Source organism: Aotus nancymaae, unplaced genomic scaffold (genome assembly GCF_030222135.1).
Source record: "Aotus nancymaae isolate 86718 unplaced genomic scaffold, 86718_ANA_hifiasm-v0.15.2.pri h1tg000014l, whole genome shotgun sequence".
NCBI lineage: Eukaryota > Metazoa > Chordata > Mammalia > Primates > Aotidae > Aotus > Aotus nancymaae.
Window position 1 is genome coordinate 63,187,762 of NW_026988425.1, and position 12,121 is coordinate 63,199,882.

Below are 12,121 nucleotides of genomic sequence, written 5' to 3' on the forward strand. Positions count from 1 at the left end.
AAAAGAAAAGTCACCTCAAGAAGGTGAAGCAAGATTATCACCTTTTTCTGGTCTTATCTGGCCCACCCCACTCTGAGCCAATTGTTATTACCGGATGCAGGCAAAAGACATGGATGTTTTTATAAAAATTCAATAAACATAATACTAAAAAAATCCTGAGTTTAAAATCCCAATAGAGCTGATGGAGTATTGTATTGTAAACCAAAAATAAAATTCTAAGGCCCCCCCAACCATCCAAATGGACCCCTCCTCTTGACCAAGGGCATTCCAAAGTTAACCTGAAAAACTAGGCCATGATGAGAAGGGACAGCCAGACATACCTCATTATACCTTCTTCCCTTTTGGAATTCAGGCACAGCTGACCAGCTTTAACATCAACACAGAGACCTTAAGACTGATAGAACAGACTCTTTATGTCTTTTTTTTTTTTTGAGACAAAGTCTCACTCTGTTGCCCAGGCTGGAGTGCAATGGTGCAATCTCAGCTCACTGCAACCTCTGCCTCCTGGGTTCAAGCGATTCTCCTGCCTCAGCCTCCCAAGTAGCTAGGATTACAAGCATACACCACCATGCCTGGCTAATTTTGTATTTTTAGGAGAGGCAGGGTTTTGCCATGTTGGTCAGGCTGGTCTCGAACTCCTGACCTCAGGTGATCCACCTGCCTTGGCCTCCCAAGTGCTGGGATTACAGGCATGAGCCACTGTGCCCTGCCAGAGGTTAGTTATTCTAAGTCACAGGATGACATAAGAGGTCAGCACAGGTACAGGTCACAAAGACCTTGCTGATAAAACAGGCTGTGGTAAAGAAGCTGACCAAAACCCACCAAAACCAAGATGGCCACAAAAGTGACCTCTGGTCATGCTCACTGTTAATTATACTCTAACTCAATGCATTAGCTGCTAGAAGATACTCCCACCAGTGCCAACAGTTTACAAATGCCATGGCAACATCAGGAAGTTACCTTATAGGGTCGAAAAAGGGGAGGAGCCCTCAGTTTTGGGAATTGGCCACCCCTTTCCCAGAAAACTCATGAATAATCCACCCCATGTTCAGCAAAATTAAAAAGTAATAAGTATTAGCAGAGCAGCCCACAGCAGCTGATTTGACTATGGAGTAGTCCATTCTTTTATTCCTTTACTTTTTTTTTTTTTTTTGAGATGGAGTCTTGCTCTTGTCACCCAGGCTGGAGTGCAATGGCATGATCTCAGCTCACTGCATCACTACAAGCTCCACCTCCCGGGTTCAAGCAATTCTCCTTCCTCAGCCTCCCAAATAGCTGGGATTACAGACACACACTACCACCCCAGGCTAATTTTTGTATTTTTAGTAGAGACAGGGTTTCACCATGTTGGCCAGGCTGGTCTTAAACTCCTAACCTGGTGATCCACCTGCCTCAGCCTCCCAAAGTGTTGGGATTACAGGCATGAGCCACTGCGCCTGGCCTCCTTTACTTTCTTAATAAACTTGCTTTCACTTTACTGTATGGACTTGCCCCAAGTTCTTTCTTTCATGAAATCCAAGCTCTCTTGGGGTCTTGATGGGGACCCCTTTTCGGGTAACACTATCTGATCTGTTTTTACAGATGTGCCTGGATTAGTTTCACAACTAGCATTTAAAGAAAACCAATTCTTTACTTTTCAAAAAGGAGACAAAACAGTTTACACACAACCCTGAACAAAATCCTCTTCCTTCTCCTATGTTCTGTCCTCACACACTTGGATTCCAGGGCCTCTAACAATGATGGTTACCAGTGCTACAGCTCCACACAAAAAGCCACAAAAGCAGTTAACCTTCCAACGTTCTTTTTTATTTGATAGATGATCCCAGGTTCCCTGTGGCAACGAATAATTTTTTTTTTGAGACTGAGTCTCTCTCTGTCGCCAGGCTGGAGTGCAGTGGCTCGACCTCAGCTCACTGCAACCTCCGTGTCCCAGGTTCAAGCCATTCTTCTGCCTCAGCCTCCCGAGTAGCTGGGATTACAGGCATGCGCCACCACGCCCAGCTAATTTTTGTATTTTTAGTAGAGGCTGGTTTCACCATGTTGAAACCATCTCCTGACCTCGTGATCCACCCGCCTCGGCCTGAAGAATACTTTCTTTCTTTCTGCTTTTTTCCCTCCAAAAGACAGGGTCTCGCTCTGTGGCCCAGGCTGGAGTGCAGTAGCCCGATCATGCCTCACCACAACCTTGACCTCCCAGGTTGAAGCGGGCGTCCCGCCTCAGCCTCCTGAGTGGCTGGGACTACAGCCATGCACCACGCCTGGCTAATTGCTTTTGTAGAGACAGGGTTTTGCCATGTTGCCCAGGATAAGAATTTTTTTTTTAGAAATCTGGAAATTGCCTTTAGGTTCCCTTGGGAGTGGGAGAGGTGGCCATGAAGATTCGCACATAGTCACTCCTAGAAAATTGCGCTGGGATAGGTTGCAGAGAAGGCCAAAAACACTAGTTTCTCCTCTCCAAAGTCCATCAAAGGCGTTGTTGAAAAGAAATAGCTGTACCACTGTTTGAATCAATTCTCTACAGCTTATCTCTTGGCGGGGGGTTAGGGGGGACAGAAGGGGCAGCGGGGGCACGTGAACTTTTAAGACTTTAGGCCTTCTTATAAAAATGATCCACACTCACAAAAACTTAGAGGCAGAGAGTATGTTAACCCAGATTAAGAATCCCTACAGCAGAGGAAAAGACTGGTGAGCTTTGTTTAAATCACACGCGCCGCGCACTTTCCACGCCCCCTCCCTCTGCGCTACAGGAATCCGCTGTACCTCTGACGGCCCATAGGTGGCAATGCAGGGACAGGTAAGTGCACCGGGAGCGCCAACCGGAGAGGCCCATAGGAGGCGGGGCTTCAATGCGTCACAACGTGGAGGGAGGAGCCTAAGGAGGGGCGAGGAAAGGCGAGTGTTCTGCTTGCGCAGGCGCCGTGCTGTGCACTCCCCCGGGAGTGAGGGTTGCTGGGCCTGATGACGTGGCTTGGCAACGTCCCTACCGGTGCTGCCTCCCGGGAACCGAGCGCCGCCGGAACTGCCCGCGGCCTAGTCACGACGTGCGTGTGCTTGTGAGCCGGAGCCGGGGACAGCGGCAGCGGCGGCCCGGCCTGCAAGAACCCGACGAGGCCGCTGCCATGGGGGAGTGACGAGTCTGCACCCGCTGTTCCGCGGCAGCGGCGAGACATGAGGAGACCCCGCGGCGGTGGCAGCGGTGGCGGCTCCTGAGCCCCGGGATGGAGGAGAAATACGGCGGGGACGTGCGGGCCGGCCCCGGCGGCGGCGGCGGCGGCCTCGGGCCGGTGGACGTACCCAGCGCTCGGTAAGAGACTGATCCGGAAGGCAGCGACCGGCCGGACCGCACCAGATACACCTTCTCCGGCCTCCCTCCGGTCCCTGATGACAGCCCGGGAGTCCCGGGGTCGGCGCGCCCTCTCCCTCTGCCTCCCTCCTTGCGCGCGGGCTGCCCCCGGGCTCCCTGGGCTCCTCGGGGGCCCGCTTCAGAATGAAGGCGCGAAAGCCAGAAAGCTTCTGCTTGAATTTCTGGGTTTCAAGGCAGTCAGTCAGTCTTAGAACTGCCCGCCAGTTCACGTGAGAGGTTTTTCTGATCTGTGAGAAGCCTTTCTCCTGGCTGTTTCTCCATGAAATAGTCTGTTGACTACTTGGCCGTTCTGACGTTTCCCTGCATAAATTAGGGGAAGGTGTCACCATCATCTTTCTTCAGGCGACGAAACCAAAGTACATACGTGAATTTGGATGTTCAGGTTAACTCAGCGCACAGAGAGTCCAGCCCCATGTTCTTTTTGTATTTTATTCTTAAATAAGAAATGTGTCCTCGTTATCAAATTTAAACAGCACAGCAATTCATAGAGTAAAAAGTGAAAATTCCCACTTACTCTCTCCAGTTCTTCCACCAACCCCAAAAGTAAGGGAGCAAGTGGTGCAGTGACCACTTCGAGTGTGTGTCCTTCGAAGATAGTGTCAAAAATGAGTTCTGAAATAGTGTCCAAAATGCGCAAAATATAGCCCTGCAACTTGGTTGGAACTGGTGTTCATTGCTTTCATTTCTAACGGGTTTTTCTCATTCTAGAATACTTTCTTTGATATTTAAAGAAAGGGATTAATTTTGCTGAATTCTTTAGAGCTGTAGTAATAGCATTATAACATAACCAATTTTTATGAAAAGAGAAGAATGCCGCATATAATGGAATAGAACTTAAACCAACTGCATTTTTGTAGCATAAATTTAATTTTCTAATCTATTGAGACATGACAACTAAATGCAATAGGCAATTCTGGTCTAATTTGGTAGTAGGGGATATGTGCTTTAAAGGACGTTACTGGGTCAGTTGACAAAATTGGACTATAGACAATAGATTAAAGTATCATATCAGGCCTGGCTCAGTGGCTCACACCTGTAATCCCAGCACTATGGGAGGCTGAGGCGGGCAGATCACCTGAGGTCAGGAGTTCCAGGCCAGCCTGGCCAACATGGCGAAACCCTGCCTCTACTAAAAATGCCAAAAAAAAAAAAAAAAAAAAAAAAAAAGTCGGGCGTGGAGTGCCCCTGTAATCTCAGCTACTCAGGAGGCTGAGGCAGGAGAATGGCATGAACCCAGGAGGTGGAGGTTGTGATGAGCTGAGTTTGCACCATTGCACTCCAGCCTAGGCAACAAGAGTGAAACTCCATCTTAAAATATATATATATATATATCATATCACTTAAATTTCCTGAAGTAGACAACTCTGCTGGTTTTATAAGAGAATATCCAGAGAGAGAGAGAGAATAATAAATCACATAGGATGATACATTAACAATCAGGGAATCCAGGTAAAGAATATACTACTCTTGTAACTTTTACCTAAACTTGAAATTATTTTTAAATGAGTAGTTTAAAAGCGTTATTTATTCAAGAGTGTACTGTCTCAGGTAGGGAAATGTGGTACACAATCCTTTGCTATTTTATTTGTACTATTTACTTAGCAGAGTTGCCCTTCTATTGTGGTTTATTGCAGAATCAATTCAACCCAAAACTAGTTGAATTTTGATGGATTCCAGGTTACAGGAGTAAAGGAAGGATGAGGTCCTGGATTGAAAATGTGGAGATTAAAAAAAGTTGCCCCTCTTAACTCTGCCTCCCATTCTCTCATTTAACTCCAATATCTCAAAAGCCAGGCTTCAACCTTCTGGGAGGACCCTTCTGGAAAACTTACTAAACCTCCAGCAATTGTCTAGGTATAAAGTAAATATAGGCTGAAGCAGGAGGATCACTTGAGCCCTACAATTTGAGACCAGCCCTGGTAACATAACGAGACCCCCATCTCCACAAAAAATACAAAAATTAGCCAGGCACAGTGGCAGTGCCTGTAGTTCTAGCTACTCGGGAGAGTAAGGCAGAAGAATCACTTGAGCTTGGGAGGTCCAGGCTATAGAGAGCTATGATCCCACCACTGCACTGCAGCCTGGGTGGCAGTGCAAGACCCTGCCCCACCTCCCCTCCCCCTAAAAAAAAACTCCAAAAAAAAAAATGACAACAAAAAGTAAATGTATATGTACTAGAAAAAAATAGAACATGAAAAACACTCTTAGAGATTTTAGTGTTTTCTTCCTTCCTTTCTTCCCTTTTTCTTTCCTTCCCTCCCTTCCTTCATTCCTTCCTTTCTTCTCCTTCCCTTTCTTTTCTTTCTGATAAGGTTACTTCCTCTGTTGCCCAGGATGGAGTGCAATAGAACCTTCGTGGCTCACTGCAACCTCAAACTCCTGGGCTTAAGCAATCCTCACACCTCAAGCTCCCCAGTATGTGAGTCTACAGGTGTGTACCATCATGCCCAGTTCTTTTTTTAATTTTAGTAGAGATGAGGTCTTGCTATATTGCCCAGGTTGGTCTCAAACTGCTGGGCTCAAGCAGTTCTCCCTCGTCAGCCTCCCAAAGTGCTGGTATTAAAGCCATGAGCTACTGTGCCTGGCCTGGATTCTTTGATTTTTAAAGTTGCAATTAATGAATTGTTGGGCTAAAGATGAAAAACAAGGCTAAGTAAGCACAGATGGATAAGCAGACACTCGTAGTTCATTTTATGAAGGAAAAACAATTAGAAGCTTCAGTTTATCAGGAGGTAAAGACAGGAGAGGAGAAGAAAGGGAGACTAATTTTAAAAAACTTTTTGGAGACAGGGTCTCGCTATATTGCACAGATTGGTCTTGAACTCCTTCTGCCTAGGCTTCCCAGCATTAGGATTACAGGCATGAGCCACTGTGCCTGGCCCACTCCACCCTCCTCCCCCCACTAATTTATAAACCATTATTTGCGGTTAACTAGTCTCATCAAAGGTTATCACTGGTCTTTTCTGTGAAGGTTTAGAAAATTCCCTGCTTCTGTGCTGGGCAGGTGGCTCACACCTGTAATCCTAGCATTTTGGGAGGCCAAGGCAGGCAGATCACCTGAGGTCAGGCGTTCAAGACCAGCCTGCCCAACATGGTGAAAACCCATCTCTACTACAAATACAAAAATTAGCCAGGTGTGGTGGTGGGCACCTGTAATCCCAGCTACTTGGGAGGCTGAGGCAAGAGAATCACTTGAACCCAGAGGGCAGAGGTTTCAGTGAGCCAAAGTAGTGCCACTTTACTCCAGCCTGGTGAAAGAGTAAAACTCCATCTCAAAAAGAAAAAAAAAAGGAAAGAAAATACCCTGGTTCTCTAAACCTGGAATTACTGAAATTTGGATTTGGATTCAAACCTGCCTCTTGGACTTTGCCTACTTCAGTAGCTCAACAGTTCTCTGGCTAAAAAATAAAAATGTAATTGAGGTTCAGTTTATTCAATAAATATTCAAGTATCGAGAAATGCCACATATAGGTGAAGGGGAGGAAGGCAGCAAATCACACTGCCATGTGTGCACCTATGCAACAGTCTTGCATGTTCTTCATCTGTACCCCAAAACCTAAAATGCAATAAAAAAAAAAATCCAGAAAAAAAAAATTCAAGTATCTACTACGTAGAAGACACTATACATGGGGTTTGAAACAACTCAGACTTCCAGCCCATTTATTACTTATATGACCTTGGGTAAAGTACTTTTCTATGATTCAGTTTTCTGAAACAAGGATACCACTTCTTAGTTTGCAGAATTGTTGTAATAATTAAATGAGATGGTATATTCAAACCACTTGGAACATAGCAGGTGCTCAAGAAATGTAAGCTGTGACCCTCTGCCCTTCCCAGCCAAGAGGACTTAAACCAAAATAAAAACATTTGCTTAAAATAATCCATATTTGTGAATGACAGCATAAAAATACACACAATTAAAGGACTTGTCAACTAGTTTTTGTTGCAGATTAAAACTAGTATTTGATTTTTAGTCTAAAGTAAAACTCTTGCAACCTGGAGTCCATCAAAACTCAACTAGTCCTGAGTTGAATTTGATTATGCAATAAACTATAATAGAAGGGCAACTCTACTAAGTAAATAGTACAAATAAAATAGCAAAGGATTGTGTACCATGTTTCCCTACCTGAGAGACTACACTCTTGAATAAATAACGCTTTTAAACTACTCATTTAAAAATAATTTCAAGTTTAGGTAAAAGTTATATAGTATATTTACCTATACAACAGTTGAGTAATATATTTACCTAGATTCCCTGATTGTTAATGTATCATCCTATGTGATTTATCATTCTCTCTTTCTAAATGCACACACACAGGTATTTTTTTCCCCTGGACTATTTGAGAGTAAGTTACATACTTCATGATTCTTATCTTTAAATACTTGTTTTTCCTAAGAACATGGACATTCTCTTATAAAACCAGCAGAGTGGTCTACTTCAGGGAATTTAAGTGACCTCACCAGCGACTAAGACTCTACTGACTCCTATAGTGGTTGAGGAGAGATGGTTGCCTGCCTGCTGGGCAGGAACCTGAGGATCTGATTACTTGGAGATCCTCCTCTTTTCAGCTTCTCATTCCCCTACTGAGGTGTTTCCAGTTCCTTAGCCTTTTTAGGACTCTAAGTTCAGTCAATTGACCTTTCAACCACAACTCTCACTGTAGTCACTTAGCAAGGCAGAGGAGGCACAAACCAAAAAAAGTCATTTACCATTCTTCCTACATTGTGGTCTTGTTGTTTCATAACGGAATAGTTTTTATTTTGTTCTTCTTAAATGTTTGGAGGAGTTACTAAGTTAGAAAGCAGATAACAAAATAGTCCAGCAACTCAGTCAAGAAAATTTTCATTTTTAGTCTGGCATTTTTTGTTAAAGTAGACTATATCTATACATAATCATTCATAAACATTGAAAATAAACCAGAAGTATATATACCAAAATGTTATGGTTGGTTGGTTAGTTGGTTGGTTGGTTTTGAGACGGAGTCTCGCTCTGTTACCCAGGCTGAAGTGCAACTTCTGCCTCCGGGTTCAAGAGATTCTCCTGCCTCAGCCTCCTGAGTAGCTGAGACTACAGGCATGCACCACCATGCCCAGCTAATTTTTGTGTTTTAGTAGAGATGAGTTTTCACCATGTTGGCCAGGCTGGTCTCAAACTCCAGACTTCAGGTGATCCACCTGCTTCAGCCTCCCAAAGTGCTGGGATTACAGGCGTGAGTGCCTAGCCTGTTTGTTTTTTGAGACAGGATCTCACTCCATCGCCCAGGGTGAAGTGCAGTGGCATGATCACAGCTCACTGCAACCTCAGCCTTCCAGGCTCAGGTGATCCTCCCACCTCAGCCTCCTAAGTAGCTAAGACTGCTGCCATATACCACCATGCCTGGCTAATTCTTTGTATTTTTTGTAGAGACAGGCTTTTGCCATGTTGTGCAGGCTGGTCTCAAGCTACTGCACCTGGACTCAAAATGTTAACAGTAGGCTGGGCACGGTGGCTCACACCTATAATCCCAGCACTTTGGGAGGCTAGGACGGGAGGATCACTTGAGCCAAGGAGTTCAAGATTAACCTGGGCAACAGAGTGAGACCTCTAATTTAAAAAAAAAAAAGTCAGCTGGGCGCAGTGGCTCACGCCTGTAATCCCAGCACTTTGGGAGGCCGAGGCAGGTGGATCACGAGGTCAAGAGATTGAGACCATCCTGGTCAACATAGTGAAACCCCGTCTCTACTAAAAATACAAAAAAATTAGCTGGGCATGGTGGCGTGTGCCTGTAATCCCAGCTACTGAGGAGGCTGAGGCAGGAGAATTGCCTGAACCCAGGAGGCAGAGGTTGCGGTGAGCTGAGATTGTGCCATTGCACTCCAGCTTGGGTAACAAGAGCAAAACTCTGTCTCAAAAAAAAAAAAAAAAAAAAAGTCAATGGTAATTATCATGTGGTTGGTGAGTTGTTTGGGGACTTTGTTTTGTTTCGTTTATTGTTTATGTATATTTCTATGGGTTCAGTAATGACCCCTTGTTATGATTAAGAAAACCAGATTGATAAGTTCCTTGTAATTTCAGTGATACTAAAAATTGTTTCTGCTTTTATTTTTCAGATTAACAAAATATATTGTGTTACTATGTTTCACTAAATTTTTGAAGGCTGTGGGACTTTTCGAATCATATGATCTCCTAAAAGCTGTTCACATTGTTCAGTTCATTTTTATATTAAAACTTGGGTGAGTGTGTGGGTTCTTTTTTTTCTTGATCTTTTTTATTTCTTTAAAAATCCTGTTTTAACAGAGTATCTTTAAGAAACTTTACATAGAATATTTTGTTTTGTTTGTTCCTCCTGACAAGTATTTGATAAATGTTTTTAACTGGGAGAATATTTAAGATTAGGGGTATAAAGAAACTGAAAAGAAAAGGGATTGTTGTGCTCTAACACTTGCCTAAACAAAGACTTTGATGAGATTTTTGCAAATTTATTTTAATATCTGGCTTAATAGAGGATAGCCAGATTCTGATAACTGCTTCAGCGTTCGATACTGCTGTAGTATTAGCAACTTCACTCTGCACTCCTGGGAGAATAAGAGTGAAAGGGGCAGATAATGTCTTGATGTTTTTATGAAAGTGGTTTTAACCTTGGTGACTCCCTGAAAGGGTCTCAGGGACGCTAGGGATTCCTAGACCATTTGACTGACACAGCCTAATCTTCAGACAGGCACAGGATGTTACCTGAGGCCTGTCTTGGTACAAATATTCTTTATTTTCTATGTTAAACCATGCTGCGATGTGTTCACTACATAATCCTTTCTTAATACAGAGTCCTCATGCAGTATGAACGTCAAATTATTCTACATGTGAGAAATTCTAAATAAAGAATTATTGGACCTCAAGATTGTTAGTGACCACCCTCTGTGTTAATAAAAACCTGTTAAAGACTCTTGGGAGACAGGGTGGTGGCTCATGCCTGTAATCCCAAATTTTGGGAGGCTGAGACAGGTGGATCACCTGAGGTCAGGAGTTCAAGACCAGCCTAGACAACATAATGAAACCCCGTCTGTTTGTTTGTTTTGATATGGAGTTTCACTCTTGTTGCCCAGGCTGGAGTGCAGTGGTACAATCTTGGTTCAGTGCAACCTCCACCTCCCAGGTTCAACCAATTCTCCTTCCTCAGCCTCACAAGTAGCTGGGATTACAGGCACGTGTCACCACACCCAGCTAATTTTTTTTGTATTTAGTAGAGACACGGTTTCACCATGTTGGTCAGGCTGGTCTTGAACTCCTGACCTCAGGTGATCTAGCCACCACACCTGGCTGTGAAAGAGATTCTTGACTAGGAGATTGTTTGTTTGTTTGTTGCTGTTGTTGTTGTTTGAGATGGAGTTTTGCTCTTGTTGCCCAGGCTAGAGTGCAATGGCGCAATCTCAGCTCACTGCAACCTCTGCCTCTCAGGTTCAAGCGATTCTCCTGCCTCAGCCTCCCAAGTAGCTGGGATTACAGGTGTCTGCCACCATGCCTGGCTAATTTTTTATATTTTTCTTAGAGACAGGGTTTCACCATGTTGGCCAGGCTGGTCTCAAACTCCTGACCTCAGGTGATCCACCTGCCTCTGCCTCCACCTCCAAAAGCACTGGGATTACCAGCATAAGCCACCGCACCAGAACCTTTTTTTTTTTTTTGAGACAGTGGTTCAGTTGCCCAGGCTGGAGTGCAGTGGCTCAGTCTCAGCTCACTGCAACCTCTTCCTCCTGGGTTCAATCAATTCTACCTTAGCATCCCAAGTTTATAGGATTACAGGCGTGTCACCATGGCTGGCTAATTTTTGTTTTGTTTTTTTTTTTTTTGGAACACATGGGGCTTTGCCATGTTGGCCAGGCTGGTCTCCAACTCCTGACCTCAGGTGATCTGCCCACCTCGGCTACCCAAAGTGCTGGGATTATAGGCTTGAGCCACCACGCATGGCCAAGTTGCGTGCATTTTTATGTAACTGTTTTAGCAATGTCAAAGGTAGGGATGTATAATTAGTAATTTCTTCATTTTCATTATACTATTTCAAGATTTATTTTTAATGGATTTTACAGAAAATAGGAATTATTTTCTTTGGTATTTTAAGATATTAAAAAAAATTGTGACTCCTTTACTTTTGTGGCTTAACTGGTTCTGAAGACAGAAAATAAGAGTTCTCAAAATGTTACGATAGGATTCTTACTAAAATAAGTATAGTTTTTCCAGTATGATTTATTCAGAGGATAACACACTTTTCAAGTTCTGGTATATTTGTTTAAAATAAGTGTCTTTACTTAAAAACATATCTTGGGTTTAATACTGATTAATATTAATATATTAATGTTTCAATATTTACAGGACTGCATTTTTTATGGTTTTGTTTCAAAAGCCATTTTCTTCTGGGAAAACTATTACCAAACACCAGGTAAGGTTTTTGCAGAATCTTTTATTCCTAGCATCTTCTCATTTAGTGGACCAGGATGCAATGCTTATTTTTTGATAATGGGTACTTAGTGAATGATTTAAGTATGCCAAAGAACAATTTTAGAGTTAACTTGCTCTTGTCTTTTCAGAATAGAGACTTCAAGAGTAAACTGTAAAATACTAAGATCATGTAATGGCTTTAAAAAAACAGAAGAGAACAAAAAAAAGAAAAAAAAAGAATAAAATAAAAAAGAAGAGGGTAAAAAAAATTATAAAGCATTCATGTAATTATTTTCTTTAGTACATACTTCTTATTCTGAAAGATTTACAAATTGGACATGCAAGTA

General features: G+C 43.2%; 1 protein-coding gene across 1 annotated transcript in view; it reads left to right on the forward strand.

The window, feature by feature from the left end:
- Window positions 1-2,976: 2,976 nt before the first annotated feature.
- The window catches only part of SLC30A5 (solute carrier family 30 member 5), a 37,507-nt gene continuing 28,362 nt past the window's right edge, over window positions 2,977-12,121 (forward strand). The window contains exons 1-3 of the mRNA XM_012462227.2: window positions 2,977-3,304; window positions 9,455-9,577; window positions 11,709-11,775. Coding sequence (XP_012317650.2) covers window positions 3,219-3,304; window positions 9,455-9,577; window positions 11,709-11,775 — 276 coding nt within the window. The 5' untranslated portion in view covers window positions 2,977-3,218. The remainder of the gene's footprint in view (window positions 3,305-9,454; window positions 9,578-11,708; window positions 11,776-12,121) is intronic.